The sequence below is a fragment of the Rhipicephalus microplus genome, unplaced genomic scaffold (genome assembly GCF_043290135.1).
Source record: "Rhipicephalus microplus isolate Deutch F79 unplaced genomic scaffold, USDA_Rmic scaffold_1046, whole genome shotgun sequence".
NCBI classification, from domain to species: Eukaryota; Metazoa; Arthropoda; class Arachnida; order Ixodida; family Ixodidae; genus Rhipicephalus; species Rhipicephalus microplus.
In genome coordinates this window covers 1884-21793 of record NW_027465593.1, presented here as the reverse complement: position 1 = coordinate 21793, position 19910 = coordinate 1884, and the positions used below count along the sequence as shown (strand labels likewise).

At 47.2% G+C, this 19910-nt stretch overlaps 1 protein-coding gene across 1 annotated transcript; it reads left to right on the top strand.

Annotated features, from left to right (window-relative positions):
• Positions 1–14660: 14660 nt before the first annotated feature.
• Positions 14661–19703, top strand: LOC142796044 (uncharacterized; the record flags this gene model as incomplete). Its single annotated transcript, XM_075886185.1, has 4 exons — positions 14661–14829; positions 15861–16015; positions 18881–19056; positions 19570–19703. Coding segments are annotated over 4 exons (576 nt in total), but the record flags the coding sequence as incomplete, so codon positions are not given.
• Positions 19704–19910: the final 207 nt, after the last annotated feature.

Sequence of the window (19910 nt, the reverse complement as noted above, 5' to 3'; positions counted from 1 at the left end):
GCGCCGAGGACCCACGCTAGAGACAACTGTTCGCGGCAACCGCCACGCGCAGAAGAGACTCGCTCAACTCTCGCCTGCCACCAAGGCCTGCCTTCCGCCAAGGGTCACTACTGGCGCCACCACTGTCACAGCCATGATGATGATGACAGTGGTAATCAATGCCACCTACCACCCGGTAGCTGTAACCCGAAATGTGGCCCTTGGGTGAGACACGTGTGCCTTCGGCACAAACAACCCTACAGGGGGTGTCAGCACCCCAACAATATCCACTTTTCTAGCTTCGGATCTGTGTAGTGAAATAAGTGAATACCATGTCATTCAATCGGTCACAATCAAAACTAAACGCAAGCGCCTATGAAATTCTCCTTAAATTACTATTAATGTTTTTTGCTACGACCATCACACACGGGCTGTGGTGCCGTAAGCCTAACGTACGTTGCGGCTACGGTGAAGTATTAGGGTTTTAGCCGGAAAAGGTGAACAAGAATGACCGAAAATATGTCCAAACGAGTGAAAAAAAAAAGTTGTTTAGTGTACACTTCATAAGTGCAATGTTTCATATGCAGAAATGACTAACCACTGAGCCAGTCTGTGCAAATCACGTTCGTATAATTGATTGCGCTAATATTAGTTTTTCCGCTGTAAAAAAAAAAAGTGTGATGTAGAAGTTCTGATCTCGCGAAGCACCAAACAAACACAGTAAACAGACCAGATTCAGTCTTACTGGTATTGAGAAGCGCGGAGACGCTCAAATCTATGCGGTTAAACAAGAAAATGCAGACATGTCACCCACGTTACTTATGACATTAAGAAATAAACGCCCTTTAACCGTCTGTCAGTGTGGTGTAGAGGTCAGCGTGGCGAGCTAGCCATCTGTAGTGCGTCTAGAGTTTTCGCATTTAGTTACGTTTTTATTTGTGTCGTAGTGTTCGTATTTCGCTATCCTTACAATCCACGCCCGCGGAGATCCGTCAAAAACAATTAAAATGCCTAATTTCGGCTCAAGTTCTGCTATTTTTTTCGTGAGGTGTACTGTTACTCTCTTCGGTGGGGTCATGCTACTCTGCTTCAAGCAGCGTTATGTTACTTTGTTGAGGGGGAGTGCTTTAACCCGTTAAGGGGAACCAGTGTACTCTGCCTCAACAAGAGGTGATTTTCTGGAAAAGAGAGTTAAATATGGAACAAGAAAGTACTCTCCCAAAAAGAGTGCCCAGCACTCTTAGTTTTTAGAGTGCAGCCGCATTAGCTGAGCTACACACAACACGCCGCTAATAGTTGTCATACTAACTCTTCCCCCCTCAAGTGTGTTACTGCATACTCAAAGTCTTGTTACGCAAAAAAAAAATTGCAAAAAAATAAACTCACTCTCGCAGCGCACCCATGCGTGAACTGATTTTAACTTCAATCTGAACACAAGAACTTTCGTGTTCTACTGCAAAATAGACACAGTAACACATATACATATTGCTCAAATGGTCCTCCGAAAGAAAACACTCTCGCAATGCACAATTAAGAGGCACTCTAAATGAAATTCACAGCACCAGCAAGTTCTCATTAGCTTGAAACAGAGCACACGCACCGTGCATAGTCCTTCGGCATATTTTCTTTTAAATTCACCACACCACACGGTCATTGTCTAAACACCTGAGGCCTACTCCATGCGTCCTCCAGGCCCCGCATAACACACTCAAAGGGGGCGACGGATCCAGCGCTATGCATATCTGAGTCTCAACGGACCGCACCAAGCACACAAGACAAAATAAATGAACCCATTTCACAAACGCTGTCTTCTTTCATCTACAAAACTATACCTACAGACACATCTAATACACCTAAAAACAATTCTTTCAGTTAGGGGCAAGTTCGTATTGCAACAATCACAACACTAATAGAAAAAAATAAAGCACCGATAAAACAAACGAGACCATTTAACATCATGCAGGAACTATTACCTCATCAAACCACTGACCATCACACATAACACTTCAACGTGAGATGCAAATTTGCACGGTCATTCAAACCACAGCAACTACTTGAGGGGCTAGATAAGAACAATAGAACAAAAAAGTGCAACCTAATGAGGTAGCCAAAACACCCTATTGCTACTACTCAGTCACAATCACCGAATCCCATGATCATCTGAGACGCGAAAGAGCACCAGCAGCCTCGTTCAGTGCGCCTTAAATACGAACAATTTTTGTTTCATATTGCCACGGGGTCGTGAGGTGGCCGAAGACAGGAGACTTTGCGTTATAATTTAACTGTTTATTTGGGCGAACCTGTGCCCGGTAAACGGAAAGTCCAATTACAGCAGCAGTCTTGGACTGATAGCGGCGAACGGAGCGTCGGCCGTCGATCAACTACTGACAAGCGGCGAAGCGCGTCGGCATTTATACTCTTGCCGTCGAATGTTCTAGCGTTATCGCCGGCGGTGGTGTAGGTTCCAAAATAATCTGTACAGTTTGCAGAGTAGGCGTGATCTTATCGAAATGATCTACTACAGTCCGGAAGCTTCTCGAAAACTGCAGGCGCGGTTTGCGCTGAAAATTCTGTAGTGTTTTGGGACGATAACAAAACTTTGGAAATGGAACGTGGCAATATTCACCTAATTCAATCATGGACGCTTCCCGCTGTGAGTGGCTCAGCCTCTTACTAAAAACTGCAACTGATCGTTCACATTCATCCATCCTTTGGAAGCGGCCACCTCGAATTGCCATCTCTGATACGTCCGTGGCCAAACAAAAAGCTTTGCTGGGGTTGGTTGCCGTCAACTCTGAAAACAACACGAAGGCCTCTAACTTAACCGAACTCCACCTATGCCGCTACTTTTCGCGGCAGCGTGTTCGACACTCTCGAACCGCCATTACCAATAGATAACCGACTTTTCACTAAAAGCCTTTGTCAATGTCACCACCCGTCGGTAACACGCCATGCATACCTAAACACAAAAAAAAAAAAACGAAAAAAAAGTAGTTACAAGAATAACTTCTCGCTGTGGTGATCACGTAAAAAAACTGTTTCAGAACGTAAGATAAACAACAAAGAAGAAAATTACCTTCAACGAATTGGGTGGTTAGATTGCCCAAAGACCTTACGGCTCCACTTTACACTTGAGTCGCACACGCGATGGTCCTGTCCTGAGGACTTTCCTCTTGGAACAGGGAATAAGTTAGACGTACAACCCACTCTTTTCACCGCCGAACCCCAATGCCAGCCACTTTATCGCAGAGAATGCTGTTAGGCGCTTCATCATTTTCTTCCTGAGGAGCTACCACTACAAGGGCTCTCGTGCGCTATAACACTTTGGTTCGGTGCAACTTTGGCCTCGCCGCGGTGGTCTAGTGGCTAAGGTACTCGGCTGCTGACCCGCAGGTCGCAGGATCGAATCCCGACTGCGGCGGCTGCATTTCCGATGGAGGCGGAAATGTTGTAGGCCCGCGTGCTCAGATTTGGGTGCACGTCAAAGAACCCCAGGTGGTCGAAATTTCCGGAGCTCTCCACTACGGCGTCTCTTATAATCATATGGTGGTTGTGGGACGTTAAACCCCACATATCAATCAATCAATATTATTGTGACTTTCATTCCTTTGCTTCTGGTCTAACTGCTCCCTACCAGTTATGTTGACGTGCGTCCCTTTTTCACCTGACGCCCCACATCAGCCAGTAGCTTACCTCTTTTCTGCTCTCTTGCTCAGGCGTCCTGTTTACCCTTTCCCGTGCATCCACCTTGCTTCCTGCACGCGGGGTGATCTTATGGCATCCACCCTCATTGCAAAGGAGATAGGCAGGCTCTTCTTATCTATGCTTTAGGTGGTTTTGTCGCCCCAGCTCGTGTGCTTTTACCCGCGTATAAAATACAATGCGACCGCCGGGGGAGACTTAACATGACGGCCAGTGGTGCAGCCAGGGCGGGGGGGGGGGGGGGGGGATGACACATCGTAAACATGCTATCCTCCCCACCACTGATCTTTTTTTCTTTCTTCGCCATGACATATATGCGCAAAATTACCTATTGCGCCCCCCCCCCCCCTTCAGATCAAGGTGCAGCCTCCTCGCTTCCAAATTGGAAAAAAAGAAAATTGGGTACACTCCTGGGAACGGCAAAAATGAGTCGAGAATGCCCATATTATTGCAATTCCATTAAAAACAAAATGAATCTTTCCTTCAAGTTGTCTTGGGTGTATGCATGAGGTACTCTGCGAGATTTTTTTTATGCACTGCTGTCTAAAAGACACACACGGTAGGGTTTTTTGGAGTATAGACAGAACGCCCTAGCCACATTAAATATTGCGGCAAAATGAAAATGAAGTTTGGTAAATTGTGTAGTTTCAGCACAGAGATTAATGCCGGAGGCGGTTGGCTGCCCTGAGACTAGCTGAATGACGTCATATTACGCACAGCAGTCTAACCAGTTGTGAACAACAAGAACCTTTTCATTTTATTTTTGATGTCTTCCTAAGGAAATGCACTTGGGACTGTGTGAGTCTCTAGCGTTGTTCGTCACAGCGTTTGTCTACCATATCTACTGATAACCACATAGGTGTTTTTATAGAAATATTTCATGAAGTACAATTTTATTCAACCTGTATTCTGTTTATTTGATACAGAAATAATCACTGAACAAGTTTTTCCAGAATGTTCAACAGCATGGCGCCATTGTTTTCGCATCTTCAACTGAAATAGGGTGTGCTTCTAAGATGATCGGAACCATGATATTTGCGATGAATCTAAATATTTCTAGCTCTTCAATCGAGCCTCAGAATGGTTTTCTATCTCCTTAAATGTAAATGCAACTTGCTTCTTCTCCTCCAGTATTTGAAGTTAGATGTTCCAGATTGCTTCGAAATGGAAATGTTTGATGCTTCAAAGTGCTCCAAAATGAAAATTTTGCTGCCCCAAAAAGTGTTTGAGATTGGAAGGCCTCGGTGGGATTAATCTTTTTTTTCCATTGGTTTGAGGTATAGTAGCTGTCCAAAATGCCGCTTATGTTTTTTTTTAGTTGCTGCGCTTTCATTTTTGATTTTGTAAGGTTTAATATATATGACTCGGGCAAGTGTGGTCGCTTGATAAGCATTGCAAGCTTAGTAAAAACCACTAAAATGTTTTGATTTACCAAAAAGTAAAAATTCTAACCAACAGTTAAGTGAAACCCTATAAATTTGCTACAGAACTGAATTTTGATGCTCCATAACACGCCTTTTGTTGTTACAGGTCTTCTCTAAAACTTCCTTCTTACTGCTGGAAAGCTGCTGCAAAACCGCATTATTCCTGCTCCCGAATCTGCTCCAACAGACTGAACCCCGCTTCTACCCCTGTAATTAGTACGCTCTTAGCGGTTGAAGGGGCGCACTAGGGGCCGGATTTCGCTATCGCGTTCTACTCTTAAAGGAGAAGCTTAAAGGTCCTCCAATTTTTTATAGCCCGAGAGGGTGGCACCGAAACACAAAAGTACCGCAGGTTTCATCGGCTAAAGATTTATATTATTAATTTTGTTGTTTTTGTCCCGCATAACGAACCAGAAGTTGTTGGCGAGCGCAAAACAGATATGTGATTCGCATGTGATGTGACCAATGAACGCGATCGTGTGCCTTTTCTTTTCTCATGGGCTTCACCGTGGTAACACCGCAGTCAGCTGTAGAGTACCCTCTACAGGGGGCACATTGCACTGCCAGCGTTGATGCGGTCACCTCCACTGTGATATGACTGCGATTATGCGGTTCATATTACTACGGTCTCTATATTGCGTCGTCGTTTAAGTGAGGTCATTAAGTCCGGCAGACGTGGTCTTACCGTTAAAAGAAATGAAAGGAAGGCAGCTTGCACCAGTGGTGTCGAGCCTGAGGGACGTGCGGAGCTGGACAGCCTTCTTTGTGTCTCTTCGACTTTCTCTTTCATCTATTCTCCTAGTTATTTCTTTTACTCTTTTCCACTTTTTTCTGTGTTTTTTCATCTTTATTTCTATTCGTTTCTATGATCATCAATGCGCTCGAAGAACAAGAGAAAGAAGACTTCTCTGTGGCGTTCGCTATATGTGGCTATACTATACTAGCTATGCTTTATGTGGCTTTGCCTGCGCTACGCCAGGCTACTAAAGCATGCAATATCCCGGCCCCCTAAAGTCCTCTCTACTTAAAAAATAATAAATGCTGTCGTTGGCCATGTTGCTATTGTTCCGTTAAGCTTATGGGTTAGTCTTGTGCTCGAAGGAACAATGCCCTAACCTAACTTAACCCAACCTAATCTAACCTAAACAGGGGTGGCGGCCTGCTCTGCTGTTATATGTTGTTTCGTTCACGTTTTGCTCTGAAGTAGGTATGCTTAGCAAATGAAAGTCACGGTTACCCCTCGACCGTTTTCAGTGTTTCCTTGGCCAACTTTCGCTTTCAGCGCCGTCGATGTCACTTACCGGGGCTGAATGAAATTTTATTTTGCGTATCTGCACAAGTTCATTCACGTGTGTGCCGAGAAGTGCGACGTCAACCGTCACATTCATGCGAATGGGCCCTAAGTGGTCATGGCAGTTGGGACATATAATTCCGCAACCTTCCCGTCATCATTATTTTCACGTTGCTGCACTCCGAGAGTGTTGACAGAGTGTCTGTTAAAACGAAATGTTGCGATAGTGAAGTTGTTGCGCCTGACGGTATACGTCACGCGTTTTAAAATTTCTGTCCGGATAGCCGCTAATTGGTAAGTTTAATCCTGCGAAGAGTGTAGTTCGGGAGCTTGTCGCTCCTTATTTCAAATCTCTTTCCATCGATTTTCTTGTTCGCATTGCTTGTACAAGCAAAGCTTCCGTATGCCGTGTGTATTGGCACTCTTCCACTTCTGTCTGCTGGTATATACCTATTCTCTGTTTGAAAAGAGGCATGGGTGCCATCGACACACCGAGGCGCTTGTAGCGACGTGTAGGCTCCGCCCAGCCCAAAGCTAGCCACAAACCTCCATGGTAACGGGACAACTGACACAGCAGCTTCAAAGCTGATTCCGAGCACAGCGCGTCGAGAAGTCTCTCGCGTGATTGTCACGTGATCATATAGGGCGGTGGAGAGCTTCGGGCAGGGTTTAGGCCTACGCGCCGCGAAGTCGCTACAGGCGCCTCAGTATGCCGTGTTGTGTCTCGCCCAAATACCATGGAGCCTTCGTCCTTCGGACGGCGACAGATACGGAAAATTGGTGTGATATACCACGTTGCCGGCTCCTTTTGTCACTAAGTAGTCGTTGGCCAAGCCCTTCTCAGCAGCCGAAAAGAACATTCTGATGAGGCGCCAACACGACAGTCGTACTGCGAATTCTTCAGGGCCGGTGGCTCACCTCGGCAAAGCCTCTTTTGACATGCTCGACCGTCTGATGGCTTAGGAAGGCTATTTGTAGCTAGAGCTGCTTGGTAAAAGGTGGCAACCTCTTCGCTGTTTTATTCAGCAGGGTGCACCTGACAATGAGCCGAGCGTCTGGAAGCAGTGCGTTCGTGGGGCCTTCAAGTGTTTATTTTTCCGCACACCGCGGCCTGCCCGACATCAGAACCGCATCTAAGAGTCAACTCTGCCCTTGGGAGACATCGTCATTTCCCTGTGCTGTGGTGTGCATATTATCGCATTGTGCATTGTTTAGTGCTCCTTTCTCGCCGGTGCGACAAACTGGGCGTATCTCTTCCTTCTTTCTTGGGTTAAGAAGGAGGAAACGCTTTGTCGTCCTTCTTTGTGGGTGGAGACGAAGACTACATCATCATTGGACTGTTCTGTTCCGCATTGTTTTCCCTTGCAGGGAATTTCGGAAAGACCCAGGCTATAAACGCGAGCGTCGAGACGCCTGAGGATACTACCATCATTCGTGTAGTATCACTCTTCCTCCATCATGCAAATTACTGTAGATAAACGTTACCGTTATTCAGTTCCGGCTCTTCTTCTTCCCGAGACTTGGATGGCTCCGGTCCGCACCTCACTAGGCAAAGTCGCAACAGTGATGGACGTGGTGACATCTTGTGACACCCGATTCGCAACAGCCTACGGCGCCTACCCCCTGTTTACAGTTCCCATTGGTGGAACAGTGGCCATGTGCTCTGCTGCTGAACCAAAGGTTGCAGGTTCGATGCCAGCCGCGGCGGTCGGATTTCGATGGAGGCGGAAAGGTAGAGACGTGTGTGCTGTGTCAGTCAACGTTAAAGAACACGAGATGGTCAAACTTTCCTGAGCTCTCAACTATGGCGTCTCTCATAATCACATAATGGAACATGGAATAAGTCTTAATGTCCACTGGCACCGATTAAGCGTGACTCAGGTGGGGAAAACTGTCGTACTGCCTCTCCGCATGTCACAGTGCAAACATTTTTTTGCCTCTTTCGATTCGAGAATAAAGGAAGGGATCCATATTTCGCCTCGTCTCATTATTATTTCTGTCTTCTAGCCGGCTCGCAAACCACACGAGCGTCTGTCAGTTCGTTACGGGAGCTAGCGGCGGAATGAATACGAAGAATGGATCCGTTGTGGGAGAAAGGAATAATGTAAGGTCTTCTCCCTAATCTCCTTCGGGAGACGACGTTTTCGTCCATCCAGTATTTATTCTGCGGCGTCTCCAAACCGAACACTAGATAGCAGCGTTGCGGTGCACATGCCCCCTCGATTCATCCCATAGCTTTTTCCAAAGCAAAAAAAAAAATAAAATAAAATAATGACGAAGAAACGAGAACGCGCCAAGGTGGCACGAGAAATTGCGTATTGTATGCGAGAGGCGCTGTGTGCAAGTGGCAGCCTCCATCTTCCATTCTCCTTTTCTTCGGGAAGTGGTGGTGGCACTTTGTGGAAAACTGCCGGAAAAAAAAATTTATATGGTACTTGTAACTCGGAAATTAGCGAGACGGCAAGGTGTGTCCTTTCGTTCCTCGCGGTGTGAAAAATCCGTCGCGCCCTTCGTTCGGGGTGTTTGTCTCCATTTTTCCGGCTCTAATATCGAGGGAAAAGCAACAATAATAGAGCATAAGGAATAACTGAAAAAAAAAAGGAAGCTGCTGTACCCTATTTCTTGTTTTTAAGGAAAGGAGACAGAGGACTGCCTAGCACAAAAAATGCCATCATCCGCTGTGGATGTGCCGCTCTACTTTGCCGAGGTTTCTTTGGTGACCGCCGACCAAGTTGCGTGTGTATGGAGTGTGTATGGAGTGTGCCAGTCCGGAGGAGATAGGCTTGGAGAATCGGCTTATGGCGCGCTATGCAAAAAGGTCCATCCACGTGCGCGCTTCTGGCAAAGAGCAGGAGACTGCCTATCAGGCTCACTTTCTTTTCTATATATTTTGTTCGTTATACAAAGGGAGTAAGGGACACAACGAAGAAACGTCTCGCGGTGGTATTGGCTGCGTGACTTCGCAGGATTAGGGTTATTCGTGTCGTTTAATTTGTTTTTCTTTCCACGTTCGTTTTTTTTTAAAATTCGATTCATTGTCTATGTGTGTCGTCTTCCGCTCTTTTTTTTTTTTTAAGAGGAAGAGGTCAGGTGAGCGTTGTGCGGAAGGAAGTGAGAGTTAGAAAGCGGATTTCATTCTTTGGCAGCGTATCCCACAAAGCAGGTCTTTGCGCGCATATTCGCTTTCCTATCCCCCGCGCTAAACAGCACAGATGATTGGCACCGAAAAAAAAGAGAGGGGAAATGGGGCCAGGAGGGTAGCGTAGATGTAGCTTTTTAAAACTGCGGTGGACCGATTGGCTTCTGCTCGGAGTCATTATTACAGTGTGTGTCTATCTATGTATATGTAGTCATCATCTCATTTTTCCACCACTGCAGTCTCTGTTCAGTTTCTGACACACTCGACATTTGACCCCCCCACCCCCCGCCTTTTGTTCGTTTCAATGCGGTTTCTATATCCGCTCGGCTTTGCGTTGCCGTTAATGAGTTTGTTCTCTGCCGCTGCCGTCGCTCTCTTCGTGACCCGTTCTTTCTGAGATTGCGCGTACGGCACAAAGCTGAATTTCGCGTTTCCGCGTTGGATACTGTCGTGTTTGTCTGTACCGTCTTTTTTTTTTTTTTTTGGTATGGCTCCCACGTTCGTTCGTGCGGTTTCGACATTTTCCGTTCGTTAGCGTTCAGCCGCGCCGAATAATTTTGCCGGTGCGCCTTTACGCGGAGTCTTTATTTTCCGCAATTATTACTTGCTTTCGCGATTCGCGCTGTGTCATCCTCAGTTTTCGTGGGTTATTATTTTTCCCCGGAGAAGGTGCACCATTCGTGCGGTGCTAATGAGCCGGCCGGCTTAATGTCCACCTATACCTTCGGATTTCTATACCTACTCTGTTCTTCTCTTTCCTGTCGGTCTTTAACTTCTCTTATCATTCTACCTAACTTAAACCTCTATCAGGTTTCTTTATACGCCCTTTTTTTGCTTTTTTGGTCATTTCTTATGGATGTTAAGGTAGGCTTAGTGATTATCTGCAATGTTTGACTGATAAGACGGATTTTTATGGTACTCTATAGAGTTCTCGTTAGCGTTACAGATCTACGTGATTGTAAACCAGGGTATGTTGGGACATCCTAAACTTGTCCACATTTGGCCTCTCTGCCGCTTGATGTGAAGTCATCGGTTCGGCTGCCGGCCGCAGCGGTGCGATATGAAGAGCTAGAATGAAAAAAAAAGTTAATGTGCATCATGGAAACCGAGTTAGATAGAAGGATGGATGAAATAACCTTACTAAGGTCCAATAGTCTGTGCTAGTGTGGGAAAAATTAATTCTGTACTACATCTTCTACGCAGCTTTTGCAACCTGTCCTGTCAATAGATACTGTTTATAAAGGTGCTGATAGTCCTTGTACTGTTCTTTTATTTCTTTTTTTTTGTGTGTCACCGGAGAACACCCCGTTTCAAGCGTCTCAAATGTCAAGCTTCGAACTATGGTCTTATGAAGATTTTTCATGTGTACTCCAGGGTTGCATTATTTTTCTTTGCCTTTGATGCGCGCCATTCCTCTGCTGGGAACTTGTTGGTAGTGGATGATATTTTAAATAGTTTTTTTTGTTGTGTGTGTGTGTGTGATGCTGGTACGTAAAGAAAATAAGACGCAACGTACCGAAGTTCTCCACCTCACACTCTAGCACACACAGAAGACGAAACGTTTACTCACGCGTGCCAAATTGAAAAAAAAAAAGCTGTTTGCTTATCCCGAACTAAGCCCGGTATTCGAGTCAAAGGTCGCGACCGCGTCGGTTTCTTTACAAATGTGCATTTCGGTTCGAAACTCCTTGTTCGGTTTTTTCATCTTCCTGTGACCGCGTCTGTGTGCATAGCTCGACGAGAGGTGCGCGCGCTGTGGAGAACTCCCGGTGTGATCCGCGGTTGGGCGCGCCCGAAGCGCGCTATTCGCTGGCCACAAAATCCGCGTTTACGCTGCGGCCTCGCGCATAATCCGCGAATACATGGTGCACATACGACGTGCGGTGTTCGCAAGGCTTCTCTAGCGTGTGTTCTGGGATTGAAGGCAACCAAATCCACGTTCTCCTGCCATATCCCTGCATCCTTTCCCACTCCTTTAAACAGATCTGCGCCCATAAGCCACCCGTCTATGCGCTCATGCGCAATGTCACATCGCGCGCTGTGCCTTTTGCTAGTTTCAGTCCTACCGGATTCGATTGCTTGCTGTCTCTGTTTATATATATATATATATATATATATATATATATATATATATATATATATATATATATATATATATTGGCCACTGCTTTATATCCCCCTCCCTTTTTTTTTCGTTTACCGCTAACAGGTGCATCTCACACGCATAAGCCGCCTGTGTGCGTGGCACCGGTATTTTATTGTTTCTACTTCTTATTTATTCATCTGCATATTTATTTGATTTTTCTCATTCTCTCCAAAGCTGTTGCATTTGTCTCGACCTCTTTCTATTTATTCTTCGCGCACCATGGCCTTTTTAGCACGCTCGTATCTCCGCGGAGTTCTTTTTTTTTTTGTATTGCGAGTGGAGGGGATATTGTTGGGGCTTTAATACCTTTATCGGTGTTATGCACCGGTGCTCATTTAATCCCACGGTCGCCTCCGTATTTCGGGGTAGACAGCCGAAAAAAATTAAAAAAAAGGTGGACAGAGCAGCAGCCTGCGGAGCCGTCCAGGAGTGGGCTTATTTTTCTAATTCTTGCATTCTAAATACGCAGAAACGCATTGTTCGTACAGTTACAGTCTACTGGGGTCCGCGAACTTGCCGTAACCAGTGCCGTCACTGTGCCTGTGTGTCAGCCAATCAATTTCTTCGCACCCTTACACCGCTTCGTCCCATACGCCTGATCCCGAAATGTAGGCTATACGCAGAAGTCGTGAACCAGCTTGCTCAGTTAAAACCTGTGGACGCATCGCTTGCTTTTGTTTTGGTGGTGCCATCGTGTTTACTAAATACCGCGTACAGCAGCTTGCTTTAAATTTCGAGCCTGGTCACACCGGCAAAGGGGTTTCTTTAACATTGCTGCCGCGTGCTCAATCGTCTACACTTTGTGTGGCTTCTCTGCGCGACATTTAAGTCAATTGTGAAGTACCCTTTACAGGGGCACACGTCACGTTACTCGCGTTGACAAGCCGGCCCGGCCGGCCGCGTGTTTCCGTATCATATCCCGGGAGACGTATGAGGAAAATGCGGCGCCGCTATTGGCTGAAAGCAACCAGGTGATCCAAACGCAATTCCGGTCTGTTTTTTTTTGTTTTTGTTTATTTTTATGCAAGATGGCGGTGCGCATAAACGTTAGCGTAACGCTAGTTTTGCAATACGCCGTAAAAATTACGCCGAAACGTGTGCGCTTTTCGCTAGCAGTGTCGCTGAAACTAGTTGTGTTCTTACGGAGCTCGTGTGCTCCGGTTTTTTATTTATTACGCGTTCGTTTGGGCTCCCGGTTGGCGAAGAAGTCGCGCCACTTAAACTACCCCGGATGTCGGCTGTTTTAAGGTAAGTGCGTTGTATCTGCGGGCGCCGCCACCTTGCTTGAAATCAAACGAAAATAAACAAAAAAGAGTGGAAGCTCGTTTATATCACGTGACCGCCTTCAGCCAATAGCGCCCCGCATTTTCCTCATATGTCTCTTTGGATGTGATACGGAGACAGACACGTGGCCCGGCCATTCTGCATTTGCCTGGTCACTACTAAGTGAATCGGGTTGGCTAGTGGCTTTCTGCCCTTCACGCGCGCTTGGTGCCGGAGGTCTTGTTATTTCAGAGATATAGGGGGAAACGCGTTGTGGAGCATTAGGCAACGCGACGCGTCTGTTGCCATTTGTGCTGTTCATCAGATCATTGCTATGACAACGGGCGTTTGTAGTCAACGAGCGAGATTGTTTCATGTTTGTGAGTGTGCGTATGACATAATGCTAGTAAATTTAATTAACGATCGAACATTGACAGCAGCGTACACAGGCGATAAAGCTGCAACCTTCGTGTAGCTGCCTAATTAGTGGATTTCGCATTTCAGGTGGAACGGCGGTTTTTTTATGGTTATCCAGATAAGCGCTTACTTGAACCTTCTAATAAAGCTCATGTACTTTGTCTGCCTTAATGCACGCCGTCACTTCTTTCATATTTTGCCCTCGTTAATCACTAAACCAACCGACGAATAAAATGCGAAAGAAGGAAATGGTGCGGGTTATCACTGAAGTCTGTAGTTTACTTATGACTAACAGAGACAATGTCATTAACATGGGACAGGACAGTGAGGGACTTCAAACTGACTAAAGCCACTGCAGACACAATGTATAAGTTGCTATTGGTGAACTAATTTTACATCTGCCCTTAACGGATGCACGTTAAAGAACCCCAGTTGGTCGAAATTTCCGCAGCCCTCCACCACGGCGTCTCTCATAATGATATGGTGGTTTTGGGACGTTGAACTCCACATATCAATCATAAAACCCTTCACGGATGCTCACATGACACTCAAGAACCTTGGCGTATCCCGCAGGGAGGAGGGCTTAACCTCCCCCTTTTCGATGATTTTCAATTATTTGTGTGCACGTATGAACTACCAACGCATGCACGAGCATACGCAAAGTATGGTTGAACTCTGCAGTTGAAATTCCGGCTACGCCTCTGCTCAAAAAGATCGATGGTGAAGAAGAAGACGATGATGGGCACCATAAATTATGAGAGACGCCGTGTTGGAGGGCTCCGGTAATTTCGACCAACTGAGGTTCCTTAACGTGCACCAAAATCAGAGCACAGAGGCCCACAGCATTTTTGCCACCTTTGAAAATGCAGTCGCTGCAGCCGAGATTTGATCCCGCGACCTACTGGTCAGCAGCCGAGTAGCTTAGTCACTAGACCACCGCGGCGGGGCGATCGCGAAAATGTGCAGCGCGAAATACAGAAGGGCGGAAATAGGAATAGCTATTTTTGTGGACATCGCTATTTTAATTTAGTTCATTTCTTCTTCTCAGGGCTGTTACGTTTTGTTCAAATCTTCTTCACAGGGCTCGTGTTCGACATTCTTTTGTTTTCTCGGCTCTCCTTTAGATGCATTTCCGCTTCACGCTGCTCCATGTAACCGTTAACATGAGGCAACTCGCCCACATCTCTATTCATGTACGAGAAGATTAAAAAACCAGTGCTGACACTAAGCTTAACTTGCTATCGCAAAGAAACGAGGTTTGTTTTACAAATTGTTTCTCCGCTTTCCGAACACCGCTAGGCTGAGCGTGCCAGCATCCTGTCGGCGCTGAGCCGCAAGCTTCTCCTGGCCGACGACGTGGACCTGGAGTCCGTGGCGGCGCGCACCGAGTACTTCTCCGGCGCCGACTTGCAGGCGCTGCTGTACACGGCGCAGCTGGAAGTCGTCCACGAGGTTTTCCCCGAGGATGGTGGGTCTTTGTTTTCTGCGTATGTAAACATTTAGCGACACAAGGAAATGTTGGACGCATTTCACTGCTCCTGCTGAAATTTTCCTCGGTACATGGAGTTGCTGCTCTGTAGAGTCGTGAGGTGGAGCGAACTTGTACCGGAACCAGCGACGTGGGCGTATTGTGCATTTTGTCCGAAAAAAAAAATCTTGAGTGTTTTTTTATGCGTTCGCTTACGACAACTCAAAGGCAAAAATTATCTTTGTCATGCCTGTGCATTTATTGGTGCTGCTTTACCACTATTCGAAAGCTTTCTGTCCCTAACGTGGTTATGTGCCGCCTTCAAGATCGGAGACGCCTTTCCTGGTTTTGCATTGTCTCTAAGATCGGACCATCTTTGACCTACCACTTTCTTTCAAACCCCGATTCCCCAAACCCAGTGCCGGGTAGCATACCGGATCTTGACATCTCGTTGACCTCCCTGCCTTTTCTTTTTTTTTCTCATATAATGTTCTGTGACGTCATATGGTAACGCCGTCACGTGATGAGGATTTTTCGCATCACTCGTCCCCGACGTCGCGGGACGCTGACGCCACCAAAGATCAATGTTCACGTTCGATTCAGCATATAAGGCTTCCGCCATAAGAAATGCAACAATACGACGAAAAAAACTGTTTATACAACAGGATCGCTTTTTTTTATATCCTCCTCTTGTAAGGTTTATTGTGAAAAAATAGAAAAAAACGTTATTGATTGATTGCTCTTGATGGGAATGAACCAGCATTTCATTCCTACGCAGTTCGTAAGGGGCGGGAACAAGAAAAACGCGCACTTCCGTAGACACCAAACTACCGCGCGTGATGTGTGTGTGTGTGTGTGTGTGTGTGTGTGTGTGTGTGTGTGTGTGTGTGTGTGTGTGTGTGTGTGTGTGAAAGTCGGTTTTAAACCGCGCATTTCCGGCAGTATCGTGCGCACTACATTGCCGCCATTCTCTCCGGATGCTCCCAAGAGAAGCTTCGTTTCTCTCTCCCCCTGTGTGTGACGTTCCGCAGAGCTCCACGGAGACAGCCCGGGTCGGCGCTTCGACTGTTCGTGGTCGTCGGACGATTCACCGCTCCTGGGAGAGTCCGAGTTCTTCTACGCACCTTCGGTCAGCCAGGGCCCCACGGAGCCCGTGCCCGACAAGGCTCGCCAGCTGCAGCAGGAGGTCCGTATGAGGCACTCATTCGCCTACGCGTTCTCGTGACGATGGCCGAAATAAAAGTGCACTGCCGAATTCGTTGAAGGAGCGTCGACCGCGTACACTCCGCGCTCACAGTTAAATTTCACGATGACATTAAGAGAAGGAAGGCCTCTTGCTCGAAGTATCGTTTATCTCTCTTTGCCGCACTTACAGCTCGTACGTTTACCATGAAAGCCTCGCCTCGCGTGCCGTTTCCTTTTTCTTTGTTTTATATTTGTAGAGCCAGTAGTGCTAAGCAAGAACACGGGATGACATATTCGAACTGGAGCTTCGCGTGTTTTGTATGCGTGCATTTACGCGCACACATGTAAATGAACACTGCGAATAAGGCATGGCAAATTCTGCACCGTGTAGGGTCAACGGCTCGCGGCCCAGTTCGGCCTATCACCGCAATAATTAAATAATTATATAGTTCGCAGGATGGATGCAATTCAGATGTGATTAAATATTTAAATTCACTTTTCTTGTTCAAGACTGTTATACGTTCTCGCGCCGACGCATCGCTTTGTAGACGTAGTACGTGACGGTCATTCGCATGGAAGGTACAACCGGACTGGAGTTATGGAAGATCAATAATCAGACAGCATGGCGTGAGCTCCGTGTTCATTACGACCAAGCAGCGTGAACTGCCGCACATGTGACAGGACAGGTAAAAACACTTTGTACTGTCACTTCTTTCGTCTGTGCCGTGTATAGCTTTCGCTGGTTCATCATAATGTGCCGTCTACGTCAAAACATCACTATGTTTCGGGAAAATTTGAATTTCCCAGTTAGTCGTGACTTTTTTTTGATCGAACTACATTCTACTCGCTGTTAGCACGGTTTACAACAGGGCGAATATCAATGTTCGAGTTGCAGCCGGAATATTCAGCTCTTTCTTGAGCCTCGTGGTTTCTGTACCTTCAAAAATGACTATACGTAAGCTAGCTTGCCCAGCCGAAAACTTCTGTTAAAGATTGACATTAAAGCATGTGTTTGGTATGTATTTCATACATTAGAGGCACGTACCGCGACCTTGTTCGTTTAACCAATACCAACAAAAGTTAAATATTGAATGAGCGGCCGTGATGAATCTTTGGCGGGTTTCGTTTAATGTCCCAGGAGTAGTCAAACGAGGTCTGCTTTGCATTGGCCGCTGGTTGACGGGATCGCCATCAGAGGGCGCCACTGGCACCGCTGCAGCAGCGTTCTGCCGGGAACAGCGGTCTCGTATCGGACAGGTGTTCGCTGCTAACTGCTGATTAACGGCTGATGTAGCTGTTGCAACGCCACTGCGCCTCGTCTTTCGCTCTTGTTCAGTTAACGTCCGGTGCACTTTAACCAAGCAGTGTTCGTTTTGTTTTATCTTTTGCCACCATGTCCGAAAATCTGGGGCTCCCCACGTTAAACATATTGTTCGAAAATCTTGCGTAACTTCCATGATGCGTTACACACCGTGATTCAGCCACTAACCCTTGCGCGCCTTGAGCGGCAATTATGCGGTACATAACGATTCTTTGTTTTGTTGGAAAGGGCGGGGGGGGGGGGCTTAAGGAGGCTGGTCATAGTGATCAGAAGTTTAAGGAAAGGTGGTACCTCTAAGTGATGACAAATCGTTGCAGGAACTGCGCTGCAGTTTCGGCGTATTTCTTATCATCAGCAGTCAAGTTGCCGTAACGCATCTCTGCAAAGAAATAAACGAAGTGCAGAAAAAGCAAAATAGAGTGGGGAGGATGCTGAGAATTTCGCAAAGCAAGCCGGACGATGTTGTCTCTCTGTATGTGGCACAGCCTCCGCGGCTCTCTCTCTCTCTCTCTCTCTCTCTCTCTCTCTCTCTCTCTCTCTCTCTCTCTCTCTGTGTGTTCTTCCCCCTCCTCCTTTGTAATACACCAGAGATGTGAAAAAAACGAGAAAAAAACTAACGGCATCTTCCCAAAGAGAACCCTGATAGTATGTGAAGCAGCAGCGTGGCGAACGGACGCGATCGGCGTTTCTGGCTCGTGCGGTGCGCCTCGTCGGTCTTCTGCTGCCGACGCTTGCGTTCGGCTTCCCTGGCTCGTGCTTCGTCGCCATTCGAGAACGCGATCGGCTTTGCTAACCCTCACAACGCCGGCGATGCCCGGGTTTGGCCAAATTGCTTCTGCGCATGTTTCGGCGGGCGAAAGAGCTTCGTTTTCCGGCGTCCTCTCCATCGCAGATAAACGAGCTGGAAAATGTTCTCTCGGTGTGCGCTAGAACGTTGTGAGTGGTGGAGAGGGTGAAGTGAGAAAGACGTGACTCGCGGCGAGTGCTTGGTTGGCGAGGGAGAGAGTGACTTCACCGCGCACTGCGGGGGAAGGTGTGACCTACTTGGCACCGCCCCAACACCTGCGGCGAGAGAAGCGGGGTGCGGCGCGTTGGCATGGAGACATGGACGGACAGCATTACACAGGCTAGTCAAAGAGCTACTTCGCATCTAAAATCCTCGGAACGAGGGATGCTGTTGGAGCCAGCGTTTCAATAAACAGACTTGCTTTTTCCAAGGCTGCAACTCTGAGTGGCAGCCTTGGAAGAAGATGTGTCCGCTTATTGAAGCATAGGCTCCAGCAGCATCCCGTGTTTCGAGGATTTTAGATGCGAAGTAGCTCTTTGACTAGCCTGTGTAATGCTGTCCGTCCGTGTCAACTTCGGCTTTGATCTGATACATGGTTTGATACCCGCCGCGGCATTGTATCATGCAGATGCCTGAACTTTCGCGGTATTTTATTTTATGGGCTGACGCACGTAGGACTGCGCGGGCGCGCATAGTCCGAATCCGAACTACTGTTCATCCCGCATGCCACGAGTTGATATGCAGCGTTGATCTCGCAGGTAAGCGCTCTCTCCGAGAATTTGCTGGGCCAGGGCCCGAGACGGCAGCAGCACCGCCGATCTCGGAGGGACAGCACTGCCCTGGCGCTGAGCATCCACCAGCGGCACCTGGAGCAGGCGCTCGCCAACACGTCCGCCTCCATCTCAGCCGTCGAGAGGAGCAAGTTCGACGCCATGTGAGACGCGTTGTTCGCAGTAAACAGTGAGCGTGCATGACAATCCCAACAGCCGGAGATTTCAAGTTTGGAATAGTGCAAATCATTCGTGGGCAAAGCGTAGTTCGTCGGTAGTGATGCAATATTTCTTTCCTGGTCACCTGTTAGCTTGTTTAGCGACAGCCTCTGCAGTCCTGCGTTATTTGTGTCAGTGACTTGCTGACGAAAAGCCGGCACGCTACGACTGCATACCTTTCACGCAACTGATCGAAGAACTTTGTGAAACGCCATGTGAAATTTATGCATTCGTTGCGTTTATGCCAATAAGACACTGTGGCCGTGCTTCTCTTGTAGCAGCTTTAGAACTGTTACGGAGATGTATGGCAATGATATATCGTTCTGTCGAAATAACGTGTGCCGCGTTTTTGTACTTCCTCTTAACACTTGGCAGTGTAAAACGGAAGACAGAGAAGTGCTGCCAAAACTAATTGCCTGCTCGCGTTTTCTTTCTTTCATTGCGTTTACTCCCCTTAGATACTCTCTCTTCCGGTCGGGCTCGTCGCTCGCCGAGCTTCGGATGGCAGCCGGACAGCGTGTCACGCTGGCCTGAACGTCCGCCGGAGCCATCTTCTGATCTCGTTCACCGGTGAGTTGAGTCTTCCATAGTTGCAGCTTTACTGGAGCGAGTATGCGTTCAGTTTGTTTTTCAAAGTGCTAAGTCAGCCTTTCGTTATTGGAATAAGCATGAAAGCGTAGAGGAAGTGCATGCAAGTTGCCTTTACTGGAGCGAGTATGTGTTCAGTTTGTTTTTCAAAGTGCTAAGTCAGCCTTTCGTTATTGGAATAAGCATGAAAGCGTAGAGGAAGTGCATGCAA